Source organism: Oryzias melastigma, linkage group LG8 (assembly GCF_002922805.2).
Source record: "Oryzias melastigma strain HK-1 linkage group LG8, ASM292280v2, whole genome shotgun sequence".
NCBI lineage: Eukaryota > Metazoa > Chordata > Actinopteri > Beloniformes > Adrianichthyidae > Oryzias > Oryzias melastigma.
Window position 1 is genome coordinate 9,447,549 of NC_050519.1, and position 24,567 is coordinate 9,472,115.

The following is a 24,567-nucleotide window of genomic DNA, read 5'->3' on the forward strand; positions in this document are numbered from 1 at the left end:
TCTAAAACACGTGTCATCCGGATCTCCAGATCATTTTATTTTATTGTTATTAATGGCCCAATATATCTTACACTCATTTCTAACTAGTATAAGTTTGACAAAATATATTTTTATGGAGATATTGAAAGTTATTTAAGGTTTAAGTTGATTAATGCTGGAATAATATTCCTGCCCGTTTCTATTCATATTTATGTTTAAAAGTTACTTAAAGTTTTAAAAATTTAGTTTTTGTGCGTTCACTAAATTTTAATCCTGTCCAGCTAAGGTGTGTTTGGGGTTTTGTCCCCTGTGTGATTGAGTTTGACACTCCTGTTCTAAAACATTTAAGATTTGTGGAATGTTGTGCCCTCTAGCGGTCACAACCTTGAACTGCAGGTTCTAAAACTAGAACACTGAAACGAAGTATCGTTCTAGTGTTGCAGCCATATATTATATATTAGGCCTATGGTTGAAGTCATGCTTCAATTTGTATCTTTAAAACCACGTGCAGCTCTCTTTTATGGTGGCCTAAAAGTGTAAAAATCAGTACAACTCGTTATAGTTTTATTCTACCATAATTTAAATGTTGTTTATGAACAGTGATTGGCAAAGGGTAAAAGATGAATACACAAAAAATGTCCGTGGTATTAATGTGACCAAACAGTTGATTTCCCTCCCCACGTATTTTTCTTCAGCGTTTAAAACACAAGATATGTACTTGTTTTCTAGAGTCATGAAGACTTATCGCCGCCTTGTGGTCACATTGTGAAGCTACAATGGATGAAATTAACAGGAAAACAAATGAAATACAGTTTCTAAAATGTTTCTTCAGTTGCTATTCCATAATAAACTAAAAATTACCCACTATAATACATTACATTTTTTTTAGATAAGAATAAATAGCAATCTGCCATTATATGTTCCCTGTAAAACTTTTCAAAACTGTTACTTCCACAACATCTCTTCATTGAAAACCATTAACTAGGTTAGTTTACGAGAAGGCACATATTTGTACTACCACTCTAACTATAATAGTTTGTACAAAAATCCTAATTTAAAATTGTAATTCGCCTAAAAGTTTAATTGACGTTAGGTGAGGAAACTTCTGTTCTGATTTTATTCTGAAAGTAATAACCGGAAATGCTTCTATGTCTTTCACTTATTTAACGGAAACTTTACTGATCCGTTTATGATGCGTTTTCGCTTTGTAACCACAAGAGGGCAGCAGTGACTCTGAACCGTAATACCAATCGGCTTAAAGTTGGTTCAAACTTGTTCTTGGGTTTTTGTGAATCATAATTTTACGTCGCCTTCTTGTGGTCACAAGGAATAATGACAATTTTAAAAAATGTGTTAAATTTGGTATTACCTGTATATATATATATATATATATATATTGCATTTAGTTATCTCAACAGTCTACAAGGGAACTTTATTTTCTAAAACGTCAAAATCCAGTTTACCAGAACAGTATCCTGGGTTAAAAATACAGCAAGTTATGGCTATATTAACTCAAAGTTGTTATAGTTAATTATATTTAGCTATGTATACTTGTTTTCTTATTTGAGTTTTCTAGTCTTTCTCGGCGTTTAAAACCCAAGATAATTACTTGTTTTCTAGAGTCGTTAATGCTTATCTCCCTCTTGTGGTCATGTTGCGAAACTACAGTCAATAAAATTCTTAAAACAATGAATGCGTCTTCTCAATATGACCACAAGAGGGCAGCAGTAATTAATCGTCATTTTCTTTCTTTCTTTTTTTCTTTCATTTTTTTTAAAGCAGTCTAACTTTTAAAAAAAAGCAAGATACACTATATAAATGCTTGTTTTTGAGTTGTTAGCACTTGTCTCCCTCTCATGGTCACATTTCAAAACTACAGGTAATAAATATATTTATATTAAGAAAACAAATAAAATGCAGTGCCTTTAACGTCATTTAGGTAGTTATCCATGATAAAATAAAGAATACTCATGATGGATTTAATCCTATTTAAACATTTAATTTAAAAAAAATGTAAGCTAATTATTTGTTTCACGTAAAACTTGTCAAACATCTTTTTCTCAAAAACAATTTGTCGTTTACAAGGCGGCACACATAGTTTGATGGTATTTGCATGTTTAATATAGTTAATACACCCATGACATTTAAACTGTCAAACCGCCTAAAAGTTTGATTGGCATCAGGTTGAGTGACCTCTTTTCCGGTTTTATTTTGAAAGTAACAACCGGAAATGCCACAATGTTTCACACATCTTAACGGAAATTTTACCAATCTGTTTATGATGTATTTTCTCAATGTGACCACAAGAGGGCAGCAGTGATTAATGGTCTGCGCGCTACTGACCTGTTAAAATTAGTTCAAGCTGAAGAAGGTGCATCCAAATCACAATTTAGCGTCGCCCTCCCGTGGTCACAAAGAGTACAATCATAATCTAATATATTTAAATAATTAAATTCTGTTTAAATTTTGTTTACATGTAAACATTGTAAAAACTACAAAGGAGCTTCATTTATGTGTTTCTTTCTTTCGAAGCGAAACATCAAAAACTGGTTTTGTAGAAGAACAGAACCCTGCGTTAATATGGCACACACACACGCACCCACACACACAAAAAAACATGTAAAACCAGTCTCTTTACATTTTTACCTCCCGACCCCGTTGTTCACTGCAGTTCCATAAAAAACACCAGAGTCGTGCCACTGCTTTGTCCAATTTTTAAAGCAGCACGTGAAGGTTACACTGCTACCTGTCGGCCAGGTCCAGCTGATTCGAGTGAGAGTAATTCAAAGATGTCGACATGAAAACTTCCGCTTCACGGTTTGACAAAATTGAAAGCAATTTCTATTTGTTTCGACTGCATCGCGAATCGCGCGTTTTCGCCGATGACATGTTTGAATGCTGGAACCTAAAATAAACGGTGAGTTTCAGGCGTTTTTTTGAGTTTTTAACATTTGGAGCCACGTAGTTCACTAGAAAGGGGAGGACACTAGAACTGATAGGGTAAACTATTGTTTTGCTCTATTATAGACAGATTCCTATAATAATAATAATAATAATAAAAATGTATCCTGAACTGATGATAGCTGTTATTGGGCACAATAAAATGTCGATATTACAGCTTTTAATTAAGTAAAAGTTACTGTAAAAATATAAAAGTTACTCCTAAACTTTTACACACGTTAAGCTCAATTAGTCACAGTCAAATGGATTTACCAAACAAATGATCTACATCGACTACTAAAATGAAACTATGCTCAGAGGAAAGATAACACAGATGTTAAGCATGGTGGTGGGAGTATAGTGGTGTGGGATTTCTGCATCTTATGTGTAAAAGATAAAATAAAATCTAAACTACAGTATAAATAAATGTGAATGGTTTAAACTAGAAGCACGTGTGTGATGTGACATCAAGTTCAGGATTTGAACAGGCCAAGCGTAAGCTTCCCGTCTTTCACCTTAACTTCTGTAAATACAAATTTTTTTTGTTTTGTTTTTATTTTTGGTAGCCCCTGTGCCATAATACAGTTACTTTCAGTGAGACACTACCAGTCATTTTTATGTATTTTTATTCCGTATTTTACTTTTTGCTGCTGTAGTTGTTGCGTTACAAAGCAAACAAATGAAAAAAAAAAAAAATGCCAAAATTTACTTTAAAAGATCAGAAAATTCTTCTGAGTTCAAATGTTCTGCTGTTTTTTTTTTGTGGGCTTAAATTTTAATTTTCACTTTTTTATTTTCTGTTTCTTGCAGTAATGGCTGCTGAGAGCAGTGAGTCAAATAGATGCTACCACAATGAGAGTATTACCTTCTTTTATGCTAAAGTGAACAAGACCATCAATGAAACCTGGACACCGCGGGACATTACCGTCATTGCTCTGGGGTTGACCGTATGCGTCATTGTACTCCTGGCCAACCTGCTGGTGATGGTGGCCATCTTCAAGAACCAGCGATTCCACTTCCCCATCTACTACCTCCTCGGGAACATGGCAGCGGCGGACCTTTTCGCCGGCATCGCTTATGCCAACCTGATGTTGAACACGGGTCCCTGGACCGCAGAGCTCTCCAAGAAGCAGTGGTACATCCGTGGAGCTCTGATTGACATCAGCCTGACTGCCTCTGTAGCCAATCTTCTAGCGGTGGCTGTGGAGCGCCACCAGACCATCCTCACGATGCAGCTGCACAGCAACATGACCAGGCGGCGTGTGCTGCTGCTCATAGTCTGCATCTGGGCGGCGGCGATCCTCATGGGTCTGGTGCCCTCTCTGTTTTGGAACTGCGAGTGTGACATCATCAACTGCTCGTCCGTTGCTCCTCTCTACCATCGGCGGTTCCTCATCTTCTGGGCGGTTCTCAATCTGCTCACTTTCCTCATCATGGTGGTCATATACACTCATATCTTCATTCATGTGAAACGCCATTGGGGCTACATTTCCCAGCATTCCTCTGAGATGCGACACAACCAGACTGTGGTCAACCTGATGAAAACCATATCCATGGTTCTAGGTGAGAAGAGTCCCACTCCAATAAAACCTCAGTTTTGGTGTTTTTAACACATTTTTATGACATTATTCTCAAATAATTCTTAGATTAAAACTGCATTCCTGAGTATTTTTTTTTTATTCAAATCATTGTGAATCAGGAGCAGATGAAAAATGCAGTTTGAAAAAGCTTGTACTTGTTATGCACAAACTACAACCATCAGGCCATAAGCCCCCTGCTCTAGATCCGTGAACATCTTCATTTTCCTCGTCTGAGCTGGAGTCTGGTTCAGAACTGTACGGCTGGATATCTCAGACTTTGCTCGCCATTTTTGTTGCACTGGTAATGTTAGGTTGGGGGTGTGAGGGGCTGTAAGATCCTGGGATGATGTGAAACCACGGCAGGCTTAACCCCTACCAACAGTTCTACCCAAAAATCAGAGATGAATTTCTGATGAACTCCTGCCACTTTGGAGAAACTACGTCCTAGAAAACAACACGTTTTTTGGGGATTTAATCGTAACTGAAAGACCAGTGGGAACGCTCTTACAGTAGATCAGAAGATGGTTGGAGTGGGACATTAATAGCATTTAATGTTTAAACCACTTCCTATAAAATGCAGCAGAACTCATTAGCATAACGTTGGTTTCAGTTCTTCATTTGTTTAAATAAAGTCTTGTTTAGATTTTGATAACTTTATGAACTGGTTTTGCAACAAAAGCATGTATCTGATGCAGGTCTGAGACAATCCAGTAACGTACACTTAAACCAGTTTCTGTATCCTGGACTTGAATGTTGGAAAGATTTGATTTGATGTTTGTGGTTGCTGATTTGTTTTAAATGATGCGATCCGAGTCACTGATCTAAAATCAATCTAGGAAATCTTTAGCCAAAAATTCAACCAGTGTGACTCGGAGATAAATACCAGAGTACTGAACCGTGCAGGTGAAGGTTTCCAGATTCCTTGGAATCTAAGAAACTTGATTGTAAATTGTTCTTCCTGGTGTTGTTTTGCGTTCATGCTTCAGAGGAAGTTTTGGACCTAATCTGTTTGGATTATTCTTGCTGCAGGCGCCTTTGTGATCTGCTGGACTCCTGGGCTCATGGTTCTGCTGGTGGACGGCGTGATGGGCAGGAGGAGCGAGGCCAACCGCATTGAGAAGTACTGCTTGGCAATAGCAGAGTGCAACTCCTTGGTCAATCCCATCATTTATTCGCTGCGGGACGACGAGATGCGGAGGACCTTCAAGTCCATCCTGTGCTGTCTGTGTCGGGGAGGCGCGGATCAGAGGGAGGAGAACTCCCCCATTGACATCAAGGCTTCACTGCAGGAGGTAATCCTGCATTTTACTTTAAAGAATCTAATATTTATGGTTTATCAGACTCTAGTTCTGAAACACTAAAGGAATAAACCTCCGTTTTACAGCTACCACTCCTTTTTTTTTAATCTTCTTGTTACTGAGTCTGGGTTTTACACCCTTGACAAACATTTCCGATCAGTTTCTAAGAATTTGCCCTGTGGGTTCCATCTTTAGGTGGTGGATGGTGTCAAGACACGATTTTTTTTTTCTTTTGTTTTTCTCTATTTTCATGCCCTGGAAATTTGTATCCGACCGAGCAGCATTCTTTTGTTTCACGCCAGCAGTTGTCTGAGTTCCCAAGTTTACAGGCACGAGTGACTCACGCTAACCAGGTCAAAGGTCAAGTCTTATCGATGGTTCTGCCTCACGTAAGGATACGGTGTGACACTCGTCCTATAAGACTTTACTGCCCGATAAACAAACAAAACTAATGGAGATCACACTGACTCTGTATTTAAAAAGGAAAATTCTAACGTGTTGAGCTGGCAGGAAAGTTTCTGATTGCAAAACTCCAAAAGTATGTTGACGACAATAAGTTACAAATGAATAGAAGAAACCATAAATCTATCTTGAAGGTCATAACTTTTAAAGATAAATATTTGATGATGTACCGACATGTCAGTTTTAAAGTTTGACATGTCAGGGGACTAAACTCCTGTCAATACCCCCCCCCCATCCACACAGCAGAAATATGACCTTAAACACATCAACCTTTAAAGGGAATCAACTTGGTCTGCTCAAAATAAGAATTTGACCATTAAGTTTTTATGAAAAGTCCTTTTAACTCTAAATTTTTTGCTTGAAGATCAAATAAGAAGTGAGCATACTCCAAAGACTGAACAACAGGGGTCTGATGAGGTAACTTCCTCTTTTGTGGGATCAATAGTTTTATTCTATTATAGGGAGGGGAAGAGGGGTGGAGTTGCTCTGCATCAAGAAGACCCCACAACTGGTGTATTTCTAATGATTCACTGCTGTTCTGCAGAAAGTATTTCCTTAAAAAGGACAGGATTGTTTTTATTTTGGTTAAAAAAAGTCGCTTTTAAATGGATCAAAAGATGATCAAAGTGTCTGACATACTTTATTCATCCTATTGACAGAAAAAAACTGGTAGCATACTGAAATGTATTTCTCTTTTTCTTGAATTTGTTTGCAGTTTCCTCTCAACTGGGACCAGAAGTTCCAGCAGGATCAGGCGTTGTGAAGCTTCAGGGACAGAGCAGAGGGACGGTACCGGACATGATCTCACATCACTGAAGATTTTTTTTTTTTTTTTTCTTTTTGCTGAACACTTATACGTGACTGCAGAGCTTTCTTTTTTGTATTTCCTGTTTGGAGCTGAATTCAGCGCTGGAGAAAAGCTTTCACTCCTCATGATGGTGCAATCTCTCTTTTTATTACATTTGACTATCACAAGAGCATTTGTGACAAACTTAAAAAAAGTGAAACACTCCTAAAGTCTGAAATCAAATACTGAAAAGTCACACTAAATATTTTTTTTATTAATTTTTCTAATAAGAACACTACAATTTTTATATTGTTCCGTTTTGTTTTACTCTTTCTAGAACAATTCTAAAGTTGAGGTATAAAAGGAGTTCATACAGACTCACAAGTCTGAAAACAGTGGGGTTATATACAAGAGAAATGGAAAGACAGAGGTAGAGGGGTAAATACAAGGAAAAGAGGAGCGATACAAATATACTAATAGAAAAAAAACCAAAGAAAGTAAAGGTTTACAAATCCATTTGATGCTGTGGAAGTTACTCAAAGTATCCAAACACTGTTCAGTGTTAAAGTACAGCTCTGCAGGGTGGATGTTGGCATTTACATTTCCCAGGAGGATCTTCAGGTCTTTACAAATGAGATGTTTTCTCATAAAACAGATCAGTATCAGTAAATGTGAGGAACGCAGACAAGAATGAACAAGTGCAGTTCCACAGCATCAAACGCAGCTTTTGTAAATCTTCCATCGCAACCAAAGACCTAAATAACATCAAAAATCCATAATTATTGTGAATCCTGTTAGATAAAGGCCAAAATAAAACTGGCATCTCCAAACAATGTTTATAAAATGAAAAAGAAAAAAAAATACTAAAACATTACACAAACTGTACAGTGACATCCATTACAACAGGTAGAAAAAGGGGCGGGGCTTGACAGTTTGGTGTGGCAATGATATGAAATGAGTAACAAAACAGGTCATTAGATGTGGGATATCACACCTGATTATTAAAGATCAGGTTTTGTTCTGTAACATAGTTCAATAAAGTCTTAAATGACATTATCTGGATAAGGCTTACCTTACTATCAAAATTATTCACATAAGTTAATGTATAAAATGGTTGGAAGGGTTTGTCAGAAACACTAGATTTCCCAGTGCTGCCTCTTTATTCTTTTGGTGAGGAGGGAGAAGCCCTTGCCCGATTGGCCAAATAACTAAAAAAAAAAAAGTTTTTTTTTACTAGAAGGTATTAAATGAGTAAAAGAGAGCGATCTGTCCATACTCCCAATATAAACATGGGTGTGATGAAAGCGTTCACTCCACCCCCCGATGAAGCTCCATAACAAAACGCCTCAAAATGACTAACTTGAGGCACGACAACACTACAAAGAGAGACACGCATACAAATACAATTCTCTTCTCAGACTTAAAACGATGGCTGTGCACCAACTTTAGGGAGAGAAAGAGTAGCATTATTATGTTGCTATGTTGGTATTTTTGGTTTTGGTACGATAGGTTGTCGTGTGTTGCCTCAGGCAGACAAACTTAAAAATGTACCAAGGATGACGAGGAAAATCTCAGTTGAACCCCAGCTCCTGCGTCGCTGGCTGGTGGAGTCCCCCCCAGTCTTTATAATGCTCAGAAAGTCCACACGGGCACCAGCGAGTTTGACTAAGACATCCCGAGAACACTGTAGACACGCTCACACAGAGACACACACATTATAGCAATACATGATGCACGTTTTCATTTTTTGGTCTGACTGTGATAATTATACCCTTTGCTTTTTGTTCAAAATGATGCTTAAAAACTCGGAAGGTTAAATGAAAACAATAGCACACCTAAAAAGTCCTACATGCATGGAAGACCGTTACATTTCTAAACTCATGTCGTGTTGCCCCAGTAACACATCGGCGCCCCACAAGCTTAAACTTTCTTCATTTCGATGCTTTGTTGAGCTACTTTTTGGTGGTGGCTGGTGCATTCTTGGTGAAACAGCATTAGAAAATAGCCTACAATCAAACAAACTAGTCGACAGAAAGCAAGAAGTAAAGTATACAAGCAAACTATTAACACCCTCTATTGGTTAGCAACAGAAGGGGCTGTTAGTTACATCCAGTCAAAGATGGCCTCGTCTCATCAGCCCCAATCTCACTTGGTTTCAAATAGTGTTCCCCTTCACTACCTTTGTACAAAACCTATATTAAGGATGCTAACATTTGTGCTTGACACACTTGTCATGTCAGCTCGCTCTTAAAAAAAGCTGAAAAGTTTAGAGTTGGGTGATATGGGCGGTTTCTGCATGCACCTTTGTGCATTTCAGTCGTTCCGTTTGAGATCCCAACAGAGGGGAAACGTCAAGCTGAAAGGACGAGAAGATGCAAGTGTCTTGTATTAAGTTGGCAGAGGGTGATCTCGGAGGAACGGGGGGGGGCGGGCAGCACTTTGGTACAAGCAGGGTGAGCAGAGCTCCCTGGTGATCGGTATCCACAGGTCGGCTGTCAAGACGCCGAGGCTTCAGTCCTTACAGGGAATCGCACAGCTTCCCCAAGCAAAGAGTTGAATGTAGAGGTCGACAGCACATCAACAAGCTGTGAGAGTAAAGTTAACGTGCATATACACATAATGTACAGACATCATGATCTACACAGCTGGGTCAGTGGTTTAAAAAATCCTTGAGGTTAGGATTTCTTCTTAGTATCCGTGAGCTCCGTTCCCCTTTTTGTTGTGGCTAAAATAAAAAAAAAAAAACCATTAGACTAGAACCTTCATGTCAATGTTCAGCTGTCCTGTTCCAGCGCAGCTGAAGCATCTGAAGTGTGAACGCAGCCTCGTGTGGTTTCTTGACTCAGGAAAAGGTGAACAGAAGATGAGCAGAGCATAGGCGTCTTAGCAGACTGGATTGGGATTAAAATGAGGGCAGGGGGAGCCACCAAATCAGTTGGAGGTGTCGGAGTGGACACTGTTGGGAGGATCAGGAGGGGAGGTAACCGAGGAGGGGTTGGTGGTGTCCTGCCAGCTGTTGGCCTGTAAATAGAGAAGTCATATCTATAGTAAAAGTCAGTACAGCTACTTAAAGACAAACTGATGAAAACATGTTTTGAACATGTTTTTATGGCATTTTTCTCATGATGGAGGACACACAACAAGAAATTGAGCTTTAAATTTGTACTTCTGAGTAATACTTTATTCCAACTGTCAAATCAGCAGCAGACAGCACAGTCCTGTCCAGAACTCTTGCTGCTCTGCAAAACTACATCCACGTTTTGTTATTTTGGCAAAAAAACAGCATAATTGAGAGACCATTGGGAATGCGTTTAGAATAGATCAAAAAATGATCGGAGAGGGTCTTTGAGTTTTTCTCCTTGGATTTTATACTTTTTGGGTCATTCAGAGTTCCCAAACTGTGCAACTCTGCTTCGTGAGAGCACTGGCAAACAGCAAAACAGCTGAATTAAGCTTCCAGCAATGTAAACACTGAATCACCGCTAAGTTCCCTGAAAAAACCCAGAACAAGACCATGGATCAAAAGCCTCATTACAGCTTAATGTGGTAAGAAGTGAACCTTCGGTTAGTAAACAGGTTGGAACAGGTCCCATGCTTTTAAGGAAAGAGTTTAAAGTGCTTACTAATTAAACGGTCCTGCTTTGATACATCACTCAGGCCACAAACAAAGTATGCCTTGTTTGAAGATCCAACATGAAAGTTTCACAATAAAAAGAAACAATTGGTAATGTTACCATATATCACATTTTGGGACTTAAAGGCAAATTGGAAATCCTTTGCACAGGAAAAAAAGGAATAAAAAAATTGGTCATGGATCGGTTCAAGAGTTCAGCACTATTTCGACACAGGCCTTACGTAACCCTTTGTACACAAACCCATAGGACAACTGCAAACACGAAAAGTAAACTGAAAACCTTTGTCATGAATATTTTACTTTACTGGTGTGGTCTAACAAATGTAAAATATTAGAAATGTTCTGCATTTGTTAATAAAAAAAACCCCTATAAAAACTATAAAGACAAGAATAGCCCAACTGAGCTTTGAAACTCACATCCAGGCGATGAGGCGTGAACAGGCCACTGCCCGACAACTCCTCATAGCCGCCCGTCAGGTGTGTAGCACGGTGCAGGGTATCCACCTGTTACAGATCAGACGCTTTAGACCAAAACTTAGGGGCATGCTGAAATAAAATCTACGTATATACCGCTACAAATGTAAGCGGACAACAGACTTCCAGTAAACACAAACCTCTAAATGGACAAGCACAGGCTTGCATTACTTGTTCAGCTAATCTACACATTTACAGGGAAGGGAGGTTTCCAGATTTTGGCTTACCTATCCGCTTCATGCTCCAACTGAAATCAATTTAAAAAATAAAAGCAACAAGAATTTTCTAGATTTTAATGAATTTAGTTTTTTAAAAAATGTGTTGATTCTTCCAGAACATCAAAAATGAATTACAAGTGAACATGAATATTTTTTTTACATGTAGCACACTTGGGATAAGGGGGTGGAGACATTAAATGTGGGATTGCTTGAATACATTTGGGAAAACAGACTGACAAAGGTTGGGACTGCGATACTGCTGGAGGAAGGAGAGAAAGACAACCTAGAGGCAGGAAAACTGACCATTAAACGACTGGTTTGATCCCTAAATCTGATCTGCTCCATGTTGTTGATTGTTCAATTTTTTTTTTTTTTTTTTTGACAGTCTGGCTTTATGCCAGTCTAAAAGGCACATGTGTGGATAGAGAATGTGCTTTAGAGAAGTAGCTATAAAAGAACTGTTCATCATGAGAAACTTTCACAGCATAGAATGGTCAGTTTGTGCTGTGGGAGTCTGAGGCTGATGGGACCGACGGTACAGCAGGGACGAGTTCTGAGGAGAGGTAAATAGGAGCTAGACAACGGGAGAGTAAACGCCAACGCTTGGAGGCTACACTACCACCACAGAGGTCAACTCTATCAACTCAGAGGTTGGCCTTGCTGCATACCTGAGGCTGTAGAGAGGGGGCGATGGTGAGACCCTCACCATTGAGGGAACGCAGGCCAAGGTAGGTGTCCCCTGTGTGAGACATGCTGTATGACCCCGGTGACCCTGCAGGCAGTATGTATACTGGAGTCAACCCCACATGGTGCAATGCAGTTAAAAGGTAGGGGGGGTGCCCAATAAAAAGAATGTCCGACTGAAAACTGTCTGAGGGTCACCGTCGTCAGCCAGCTTATTCTGCGTAAACAAAGGTCCTAGAAGCAGAATCCCTTTCAAATGTGAGCATTTGAGCTGCTAACAGCAAACTTTACAAAGAGCTCCATTTACAAAGAGCTGGATTTGTGTCCACAAGCTTGTTTCAAAGCTGTCTGCCTGTTAAAAAGGTGGGTGGTTCAATTTGCGGTTGCGGTAGACATTATATGTCCTGGAGGCAGTGAAGCCCACGCTGCCACTAATGCATGTTAGTGTGTTAATTGGTGTGTGAAAGTGGGAAAAAGTACTTTGTGGGCTTAGAAGAGAAATAATGAATTCATTAGGAAAAGGTCGTTGTAGTGCAATAGCTCTTTTTGTGGTGGAAAAAAAAAAAAACTCAGATCAAATCCTTTCAATAATACTGCAGTAAAACCAGGTGAAGATGCACACTGCCTTTAATGCTGAATGGTGGCAGCAGTGTTTCCAGTGTTACCTGAGTTGGGCGTTGCTGGAGAGTTGGCCTGGCTGGCCTGCGCCGAGACATTGGCAGCGTCCACCGCCGTTTTAACTGCGTAGAGATTTGCTTCTTCCTGGAACTTTCCAATGTTCTTCTTATAGCGTATTCTCTTATTGCCAAACCAATTCGAGACCTGAGAAACAGTCAGGTTTATATTTTAGTTTTTCTAAAGCCCATTTAAAACCAACCCAGATATAAATACTTCAAAAATATTAACTAAAACCAATTTCCTTTATTTAATATGTGACATTACATCAAGAAACTCACCTGAGACACTGTGATCCCACACTTTTTGGCCAGTTCTTCTTTTGCTTCTTCACTAGGGTAGGGGTTAGACAAGTGGGAGTAGAAATATTCGTTCAACACCTCTGTAGCTTGCTTGTTGAAGTTGCGCCTTTTGCGTCTGTCAAACACAGGAAGGAGAGGAGGAACAACATGTTTTGAATAATGCGGTAAAAGTTAATTCGGGCTAGAGGGCAAAAAAAAAAGTTGTGAACAAATTTATTGGCATTAGTTAGATGTGATAAATTACTGATACATTTAACTAGCCAAGATAGATAAAGTAGTAAAATGAACCCCGTTTAATAATAATTCTTTAAATAACTTAAGACTAATACAGTTTTATAACAATTGTTTAATCTCTTTCAGTTTAAAATACTTTACTAACTTCTATGCAGCAGAGTTGGGAAATTTGTAACTATTTTAAAGGTTAAGGTGTTACGCCTGATTTAGACTGGTCCTTCAGCGATGCGTCTCTGTTACGTTGACACACAAAAAAAGACATTCATTAATCAGTCGTAATCCTTACATTGCCTCCATCTATGTCTCACATTTGTCCCTCCACAAAGCAAGTTTTATGCAGGAGTTATATTTCAACATGTCGATTTCACAGCAAAAAGCGAGAGAAATGCAAAGCATGCCTAGGTTTCAAAATAAAGCCTATTTTATTGTTATTATTATTTAAGGTGCCCACGTGATAATGCACAATAACCCAGCAGATAACACCATAGTCCATTTTCACCATGGACAGCAAAAATTTTATTTTTGAAGTGCAAAAACTTAATGTCATTTATGACACAAAACATGGATTTCACAAAGACTCAGTGAGGAAGGTTACGAGCAAAGAGAGCGGGACTAACGGCTCGGTACAGGAGGGGAAGGACAAACCACTCTTCCAGAAGCCGCAACAGAGACGATTAAAATGAACTGACTGCGGCTGTAACCATAGACTGTTTATAAGATAAGATATTCAATGGCCGTTACGAGTATCTGAGCACTCAGATACTCGCAATCTGCAACTGAAAATTTGAGTATGAATATTTGCAAAATCCAAGACTGTTGAGTCGTGATATTTATACATGTAGCAGAGTATAGTAAAGTATAATTCGGAAACAATGTATGTATTGCTCTGAAATGCAGAATAACGTTGGATTTTAAGTTCATGAACTAAAACAAAGCCGAATGCACGATGAAGTTTCCTGTTTTCAAAATAAAACTAGCGAGAGCTTTTTTTTCTCGTTCAAAACATGAGACTGAAGTTCCGCTCACTGACATAAATTCTGAGAAGAAAAAAAAACTATTTACTCGAGTGTTTATATTCTTTTGGTTATGGTAACTCTTCAACAATTGACACAATTAAAATAATTCCAGCGGATTCTGAAGGAAAGAAGCGCAGCCTTGTGCTACATGCGGCACTAAAAAAAGCGGTAAAAAGCGACTTTTTATACTGCATTTGCACCAAAATGTAATGCTTAGAATGTAAAGTGACGCAGAACGTTGAGGATGGAAAAATTGTTGAGAACATTTTCAGGTTTTGTAGTTAAATGATCAAAAACAGTGATTTTTATATTGTTTATGTAATCCTGAACTTAACCAGACTGTTGACAAAAAAAGTTTAAATTGACAAACACCATTTCCTTTTATCTAAATCTTTGCGTTTTTATCAGTTTTGTTGATTCTGATCTCAATTACTAAGTAAAAGTATAAATAATAGTGATTTAATACATGCAATTTAAATTTTCATACATCCAAACATTATATTAAATAATAACGAGAATCCCGTTTCGATTCGTGACTCGATTGGCCACCTAAGTAACAATCTACAGCCCTACAACTGACGGTCGTGAGATGGATTCTCCACACAATGAAAGGGAGACACTGAGGCAGACAGACCAGTGTAAATCAAGCTTTAGGATCTTTAAAGATCAAAAACTTCATATACCTCATGCTTTGCATTGGCAGAATGTACAAAAATAAATTGGAGGAAAAAAAGTCCCATTTAGAGCTGCAGAGATTATATATTGGAAATAAATGCCTACGGTTTATAGCATTTAAGGAAACCAATGTAATCATTTTTATCTTTGTAGTTTCCACTCGCTCAAATCAGTAAAATAAAGAAATAACAAAACACCAGCAAGAAAAAACTGATTTGTTCTCAATGCGGTTCTTGTAACTGTGGATTCAAGTCAATTTCCTTATTCTTTTTTTGTTATCATATGAAAGAATGCCATTAAATCTGCTTATGTCTTCACAATAACGATATAGCCAGACACACACAGACAGACCTGGCATCAAGGAAGCGCGAGCGTAAAATCATGACGGCTTCACAGGTGCTCTGTTTGAGCTGCATCTGAATGGAGCTGAATTTGCGGTGGATTATGGCCACCATGCGCTCAATCTCCTTGGGAGAGATGGGCCGTGTGCGAGACTGCTCCCTCAGCAGGTTCATTACATGGTTGGTGAACTCGCTGCAGGCCTGGAACAAAGAGAGAGAAAGAAGTTCAAGGCTACAGTAAAAAGACAAGATGCAGGTTCTGTCCACTGCACAGTTCTCAGAAGACCCCAGCTGGCTACTCTACTGGTTAGATGGCTTCATCATGCTGACAAATTGACAACAACTTCCGTGTAGCCGTTTTCCAAGTCACTACTAACAAGTAAGTCACAAAAATCTTCACATTAGGTCTGATTTTCACCCTAAACAGAATTACTTTTTTTCCCTACAAGAATTGCATCTGTTTTTATTATGGTGATAACACTAATGCAACAGGATGATCTCTCTTTTTTTCTAAATTAATTACTGGCATCTGCTTTACAAGCAAAATGTATTTATTTCAAAATAAATTTCAATACAGTTTTCCCTCTTGTATTGCAGGGGACATAATCCATAAATAACCCACAATAGGTGAAATCTGCAGATGTTTTAAGGCTGTCAAAGCCCTCACTACACACTTTATAGAGTTTTCTCAGACAGACCTGAATATTTTCCCATTATTCCCTCTGGCATAAACTCTCAAAGTTCAAACCTTCATGGAAAATAAATCCAGTATTATGGAATGAAAACAAAGACCTGATCGCAATTACAGATTTATATAACTGTCAAGCCACAGGTGCAGCACGGAGATTGACAAGATCAACACCCAATCAGGACACAGAACACAATTTGCTGTTTAAAAAAGCATGCAAAGTTTCTTTGACGTTTTACATTTAGCTTTTTTAACAACATACAAAGCAAGACCATCAACTGTAAACGTGCTAGAAAAATTCCCCCCACCCACTTTACAATGTGTAACCAAGAACAATCACTTGAGGAAATGTAAAACATTAAATTTCAGCATTCAGGTCTGCTCAGCAGCACAAACCTGTTCATATTTCTCCAGCTCAGAGTGATATATTTGACGGATCTGGGCGAGCTTGGCTCGGTAGTCGGAGTGCTCGATGCTGCTGTCGGTGGGTGAGCCCCCTGCTGCCGCTGCTGCTGCTGCTGCCGCAGCTGATCCTCCACCCTTCTCTGGTCCTGACACCCCTTCTGCTAATAGCATGTTGTCCAAGCGCATGATTTGAGGATCTGGGGGATCTTCCTCCTGCACACCACGTATACTCAGCACTGGATAGGGGAGAAAAATCAAAAGCAAAGAGTTAATTATCAATCTTTTGAGTAAAAGTTGTCATCATAATTGCAAAACTTTAGGGGATCAACAAAGTGCAGTTTGGGTCAAAATTTTATATATTTTTCCTAGTCGATGTACAATATAGATCTGTACCATTCTTTACATCATGAGCATCCAATGTTTGTTTCCTCAAAAATTAAACACGTATGAAAAAAAGAAAAAAAAAAAAAGTTAGCACAAAGAACATATCAGCTCAGAATTTATCAAAGATTATTTCACAAACATGCCAGTTGGATTAAAGAGGTCTGCAGTCTATATAAACCAGAATAAATCTAACAACTTGTAATTGCATCTTGGTATTCCTTCAAGATAAGAGGTTGCAGTTTTATTTAAAATCTGGAAGTAAAAATTCTTTATGCAAAACTGACAACTTATATGAAGAGCTAACCGGCAGTGATTCACAGCAAAATTTCAGAGGTTCCCTTGTCTAATTGAATTGTCAATGAAGCTCAAGTTCCTCTGAGCTGACAGCAGAGGGCAGTGTGACTCTTCCATGGCAGGCTGCCAGAGATAAAGGCATGAGGCATGAGACCAGTAATGGAAGTGCATGTGCTGTCACTATGAGCCCCAGTGGCCATAAGTATAGTTATCAGTCGCTGCTTTCCACCACTGTATTATACCAGGACCTCTGTCAGCCTGCAGCTTTGCCCTCATCTCTCTCCCTTTCACACATGAACTCACACACCCACACGAACCAACACTCACCCTTAAAAACAACACTCTCATAAAGAAAAGTTCTGACTTCCGACAACTCTCTATTTTCAGAAGTTGGAATTGATAACTATTGTTTCCATCTTTCTTTTTCTTTTCTGCCAATTAATTTCTGAAAACTGGGGACAAAAATCTTTTCTTGCAATCAGCACTGTTGTCAAAAGTTTCACTTTATAATTCCAACTTTAGGTTTTGAAACAAAAAGGTATTGATCTAGAAATCTGTGAGTTAGAGATACATTTTAGAGGAAAAAAAATGTGCAGCAAATACTGACAACAGATGGACTAATTACATGTATCTTGGTCTCTAAGGTGTAATTTATGGGATGTGAGTGCATCCCTGCCCCAATTACTACATTTTAATACTAAGTTAGTAATTGGGGTTATTAATTACTTGTGAACATATTAACTCCTCCATAAGGGTTTTACATTATATTAAGTATATTTTGACTACATTTATACAAAAATGTAAAAGATCTGAAGAAGAATTTTAGTGGGTCTCCTTTAGGAAAGCTATAACTATTACAGTACTTCTGTTAATAAAATGACTACACTTACGTTTTCTACACACTGCAATAATTCTTTATTTTCCCTTTGGAACCTATTAAATAGATTTGATGAATATATTAGAATTATAAATGGGAATATTGTTTAACATCACTGTTCTCACACTCCAATGAACTTTCTGCACCAAATTAAGAAGCCAACAGTCAAATTTAACTAAAGGAAACCCATTATGACCCTGCAAGAGACAGACATCAACATTATGGATAATGAGATTAATCCCCCAGGAATTTAAGCAGAGAAACAAAGTTGTCCTAATTAAGGATTTGATGGCTTGTAAAGGAAATTTTAGAGTTGAATTAGTTAATTTATATAGGTGTTAGTTTTACCCAATAGCAGTAAAAGTTACTTTTCTAAGGTCAGCCAATGATCAAAGTTAACTAATGTTTAGGTGTAGAATACGTAAAGAAAAAAGTACTGTCTTCTTTATAAACTAAGCACATTTATACAAAAAAAAATCAACAACAAGACATTTTCAAAATGAAGTGAGTTCTCTCATTTCTTCACTATTTTTCTTGTTCCTTCTTGCCTTTTTTTCCCCCTCTGCTTAGGTTACTTCTCTGTCGAAGGCACATTCCTGCTCTGCTGCTCCCCCATCTCAGGGCTCAGGAATGCAGCAGACCCACCGCCTGAACTAATGACCCTGATTCGCCTATCTCTTTCCCTCTATTTCTCTTTTGAATTTCACAAGATATCACTTTTACGACAGAACAGCATGACTCCTTAACTTAAAAATCTCATAAAAGTATTTTGTTTTATTGAGTTTTAATCAACACCTTGTTCCTTATATAGCAAAGCTTTGAACAACTTCATAGTATGAAACCACAAGCCGTGTATTTTAATTCACCTAGATATTTTCATGTACGTTGCTCGTTTACTTGACCTACAATGAAGAGGGCAACTGTAGCTCTTGAAGCTTCTCACCTCATGCCCCTCCTTTTTGCTGGGACTCATTATAGCCCCCAGCTGTAGCCTAATGCCCCTACATTCCCCTAATTACTCCAATTAAGCTGTGATTACCCAGAATTGAACTCATGAACAGTCTAGTGCCTCAGTGATATTATAGCAGCTGTTGAAATAAGTTCAAATACGACACACAGAAGGATCTGAAGGCATATGCCAAAATCAGACAAAAAGGACCTGAAAAGAAACTATGTTATTCAGGAAAACTTGGAAATGAGTTGAGAGCAGCTTAAGGAAATGATTACTTTAGAGTGTTTCCTTCTCATGTATTGGATCCTCACAACTGGTGATGGAGGTAAATTGCTAAAACTTTTAAATACAAAGCGTAAACAGTGATACCTTTATTCTCTTTAAAATAGAAAAGGACGTTTTCAGCCACCACAGTCGACATCTCTATCTCTTAGAAATCACCATTATGCATACTTTAGAGGCCTTGCTGGGTGGTGTGGCAATGAAAGACTAAGTGAGCAACGCATACCATGAAATATTCAGGCTATCCAGCTTGCTCTGTATCCACTGCATACATAATCATTCTCATTTTTGTACAACCAAAGTGGAAATGTGCTGTGCAGGCACAACATGCGATATATTAAGTGGTGCAGGTAAGGGTGAACAACCCAACCAGTGGTGTAGTGCTGTACATTAACTGCAATGCCTTCCACACATAGGCATAGATGAGGCTTAAACACAGTCAGTATATCATTGCTCAGCTCAGAGCACAAGCTTTATCCTTGTCTGTCTTTTTCCTTGCTAGCATCCCCTTTTTCACTCCCGTCTCCCCAACACACATCCCCTCCCCCCTCTCCCTTTCAGCACACCCCTCCACCTCCTCACATCTCTCCCAGTGCCCCCCTGTTCTCCATTTCAGTCGAGTTCTCCATGTGAGCCGCAATCCCTCATGCTGTCAGCCCCCCCTCTCCCTCTCTCTGTAGACAGACAGGATTAGCATTTTAATTGCATCAGCTCCCTTGGGTATTCTCAGCCTTTCACTGGGAGAGAGCAAAGGAGCGAAGGAGAGAGGAGGAAAAAGGGGAGAAAAAAGGTAAGGAGTGAGAGAGAGTGTAGAAGAAGAACCAAGGAGAATTGCAAAAAAAAAGAAGTCACAGGAGAAGATATGTGTGCGAGAAATAAAGGGACAGACACAGAAAGGGGCCACAGAAATAAACAGAATCCAGATTACAGGAGTCCCAGAGATCAAAGACAGCCACTGGGTAAATACATATATCAAGCACAATTCCATTTGATTTTGAATCTCACAAAATGTGAAAAAAAGGAATATTGCCATAAAAATGCAATACAATTATCTTAAAAATGCTACAAATTATTTTAAAAACATACATTTTAATTCAAAACGATTAAATTAGCGAAACAATTATCAAAGAACGGCTCACATTAAAAGTTTGATATTTGTACATATATTTTCTGAGCTGTAATTTAAAAAAAGACGCGCTAAGTTAGTTTTTTAAAACACACATTCTAATTTAAAGACCCAATTCTGATAAATCCACTTGTAGACAAACAGACCCATGTACGTTTTCCTTTTCCTTATCTGAGCTGGCATCTGGCTCAAAACTGTACAACTGGACAGCTTCAGTAACGCTCACCATTTTTGTTGAACCGCTAATGTTAGGTTGGGGTTACAAGGGGCTGTAAGCTAGTGGGAGAGAGTGTAAACAAAAAAAAATGATGGGAAGTCAAAGCAGAATAAGAGTCCTGTTCAAAACTTGGAGGCAAATGTCTGATGAACTACTGCCACTCCGCAGAAACTATTTCCTGTGAAAACAACTAAGGCTTTTGATTTTGCCTAAAATTGGTATAATCTTAATTAAAGACCACTGGGAATGTTATTATAATAGATCAAAAGATAACTGGAGTGGGACTTAAAAAAAAAAAGATTAAATTAGCAAACTAATTACTGCATGACAACATTAAAAGTATATTTGTTTTACATATTAAAAAAGTATTACTATTATAATTAATTATTAATATTTAATACAAACAGTATGCATATTAACCTATTTTTTTAGTACTGTGTTACTTCTTAATAATTTGCTTAATTTAACTCTAATTTCATTAAATTACAAATCATTAAAAGGAGACAAAGCAATTCTAGATTTTTTTGCCAAAACAAAATTGTCACATTTATAACATAACTTATATTTATTAAAAAATAACATTAGAATGACTACACCATTTAAGAACCCAGTCAACCTAATGAGCTCAATCCATATGTCTATTCCTACTTAAAGCAGATCACGCTAATCAGCATCTGTTTGGGCACTTCCCCAGTCCTGTTGCACACAGCCCCCCACTCTAGCCCCAACAACACACTGAGAGGTAAGCATTCATTGTCAAGGCCTTGTGCTCTGACCAAGTGTGAATTCTCACGTTCACACCTTGGGCAAACAACACTTCAACAATTCATTAATTAGACGTTAATTAACTGGAAGAAGGGGTTGAATATTTGCAATTGGCACTCCTTTAGTAAAAGTTGGTTGTTGCTAACTGCAGTATAGAAACTATTCAAGTTAATTTATAACCAAACTTTACACAAGAGAACTACACATGTAAATAACTATGACCACAACACTTAAAAAAAATCTAAGACAGCTTTTTTAAGCATGAAAAAAGGCAAAAGGATTTTTAAATAGTGCTGTTTGCAAAAATAGACAACAGCTGCTTAAAAGCATATTACACCTTTACAACATGTAGTACTGTTGTCGTGACAAAAATTTCATATAAATGTTATGATGTTGAGCTCACATTACATTTTATTATTAAAGCTACCTTGTAATACCTTTAAACACATGCAAGTATTAAAAAGTAATCAATTTATTAATCAAATTAAAATTGTACTAGCTCGGGTCCAAAGATGCTACCCTTCAATATTTCTTGGTCTTATGTTATAACTTACATTTTCTCAAAATTATTTGTAGTAAACAAATAATTCATTTTTACATTGTATATGTTTTTTATGTTTTCCTTTTTTAAAATCCACTTTTTTATTGCAACCTTGCTCTTTACATTGTGTTAACTGCAAGAATAATTTCATGCTTAAATTCTGAATAAAATATTTTAAGGAGCATTGAAAGTTATCTAAATAATATTTTTTGTATCACTTTATTAAATTGCAATTAAAAATAATGATAGGGTAAACTAAGCAACAACTAGCTAGAGAGGAAAAAAACTTTAAATCTTTTATTAATTTCTATGCACTACTTCTACCTAACTTCTCTTTGTTTTAATTTAAAAAAAAGTTATATATATATATATATATATATATATATATATATATATATATATATATATATACGAATTTAACCAGTGGTCTTTCAAAATCATCTTATTATTGCTGCAAAAAATGTGTTACTGAAGCTTATTGTTTTTGTGCAGACATAGAAAAGAAGAAAACTGTCCACCAGTTATACATGAGCTATGACAATGATGCTGTCATCCAAAGTGACCTCAGCTTGATGTTTACATGAAGAAATACTTTGGCTCAGAGATGTAAATACATTTCCTGGTGTGGTAGTCTGACTAAGATAAGTTTGATTTAAACTATTTATAAATGTCAGAGTCCAACCATAACACCAGGACACAAAACACTGGCACTTCTTCACAGCTCATACTAAACTATCCTCTCAGTAAAATTTGAGTGAGTCGGAGCAGTACGCTGAGGGTATCTCGAACACGAGATTTTCCATCCAGTACAATAACGCATGAAAGAGAAAGGGAAAAAATGTTAACATGATGACGAGCACCTAAGCAGGAGGCTTGTTACAGCACCGCAAAGATTTTCCCCAAGTCAACTTTCATCAGCCCAGCTGCCTCCTGTGCTCATTAGCGCAGACTCTTAAGGAGCTCCTAAAGACTTTGTGAAAAATGAACGCTCATTTGAGAGGTCGTTAATTTGCACTGTTATGCAAATTAGGTGGCAATTAAGCGATAGATCAGAAGAGCAGTGCCCATTTATAATAAGTGAACAAGCATTATGACACAGTCAGATGGTGTAAAAGCTCACTGAGGTTACATGCTTCGTATGCACGGTTCCAACGTACCTGATCAATTAAGAACAAATCCAGTAAGTCTACAGTAAGCATAACCACTCCTTATTACTTGATAAAAGAAAAAGATAACAATTTGACAAGGGTTTTTAAACACACAAACCCCACATATAGTTTAATAGTCCAAATTACACCCTGTAATTCTTTAACCCATTTAAGAAAACTATGTAACAGCATAATTCATACACCTTTCCTGACTATTGCATATGGCTGATTGTGAGGTAGTTGTAATTACCCCTCCCACCACCAGCCCTGATGTTTCTATTTCTCCCTTGCATTTATGACATGATGTGAAATAGACAAACATATTGTCAGAGACAGCTATGTGTATTACTGCTAAGGGGTGGAAGACACCCATCAATTGTAATTAATCCTTAATTAGTCAGGATTAGGAGCTGGGCTGGGAGACTCCCACCACACCACCACCAAGCCATGGCAATCCAGCTGAGACCTCATTTGCATGTGCTTAATTAAAGAGATGCTAACTTCCTTTAAGATCAAGCTTTTGAACACAGTTTGATATACAAATAGACGAAGGTCAGATTTAAGACAACAGTTTTCTGTATGCATCATACTCAACTAAAAGATGAGCATAAACTGACAAAGTTAGCAATATGTGTTTATTTTATGGCCTATCTTTAAATTAACAAATCCAAGGAGGCATTAGTCAAGATAAATTGCAGTTTAAGTATGAAAGTTAATACCAAATAAGCAAAACGACACCATAAAACTATTTATAGAACAAAACTTAAAATTTGTACATAAATAAAATTGTTCTATCTCAATTAAATGCACTACATTAAATGCACCACAGCATTAAATACTACTGTACACACAACCCCACCCAAAATATGCTCTGAAGAACATTTTGTAATAAAGAAACGCTAAATTTTACTTTTTCCACCAATTCTGCTCATCCAGAACAGGGACAGTAGTCTAAGGAAAGATGCCCAGACTTCCCTCTCCCCGGCCACTTCCTCCAGCTCTTCTGGGGGACCCCAAGGAGTTTCCCAGGCCAGACCAGAGACATAGTCTCTCCAGCGTGTCCTGGGTCTTCTCTTGGGCCTCCACCCAGGGGAACATGCCCGGAACACCTTCCCAGGGAGGCGTACAGGAGGCCTCCAAACCAGATGCCCCAGCCACCTCAACTGGGTCCTCTCGATATGGAGGTGCGGCGGCTCTACTCAGAGTTTTCTCTGGGTGACCGAGCTTCTCACCCTCTCTCTAAGGGAGCATCCAGCCACTTTACGGAGGAAGCTCATTTTGGCCACTTGTATTTGGGACCTCGTTCTTTCATGACGAAGAGCTCATGACCATAGGTGAGTACTGGAACAAAGATCGACCAGTAAATTGACAGCTGCGCCAGTCCGTCTGTTATTCTCTCACTTCAATTTTCCCTCACTTGTGAAGAACACCTCAAGATACTTGAACTCCTCCACCTGGAACAGGAGCACCCCTCCCACCCAGAGAGGGCAAACGACTTTCATCAGTTAAGTTAGATTTTTTTAATGAAATTTATTCTAGATGTGAATGTTACTAATAGTTTAGGTAAGGAAAGTTTTAAAAGGGTCATC

General features: G+C 38.1%; 2 protein-coding genes across 3 annotated transcripts in view; one reads left to right on the plus strand and one right to left on the minus strand.

The window, feature by feature from the left end:
- The first annotated feature begins 2,731 nt into the window (after positions 1–2,731).
- Positions 2,732–7,353, plus strand: lpar2a (lysophosphatidic acid receptor 2a). Its single transcript, XM_024272081.2, has 4 exons — positions 2,732–2,896; positions 3,730–4,482; positions 5,529–5,791; positions 6,975–7,353. Exons 1-4 carry the CDS (start codon positions 2,875–2,877, stop codon positions 7,020–7,022), a joined length of 1,086 nt encoding a protein of 361 aa, XP_024127849.1. The 5' UTR covers positions 2,732–2,874; the 3' UTR covers positions 7,023–7,353.
- The window catches only part of pbx4 (pre-B-cell leukemia transcription factor 4), a 33,209-nt gene continuing 15,834 nt past the window's right edge, over positions 7,193–24,567 (minus strand). For both annotated transcript variants that reach the window (XM_024272077.2, XM_024272079.2), the window contains 6 exons: positions 16,384–16,628; positions 15,310–15,500; positions 13,013–13,148; positions 12,722–12,878; positions 11,098–11,184; positions 7,193–10,067 (listed from right to left, as the gene is read on the minus strand). In XM_024272077.2, coding sequence (XP_024127845.1) covers positions 11,141–11,184; positions 12,722–12,878; positions 13,013–13,148; positions 15,310–15,500; positions 16,384–16,628 — 773 coding nt within the window. In that variant the 3' untranslated portion in view covers positions 7,193–10,067; positions 11,098–11,140. The remainder of the gene's footprint in view (positions 10,068–11,097; positions 11,185–12,721; positions 12,879–13,012; positions 13,149–15,309; positions 15,501–16,383; positions 16,629–24,567) is intronic.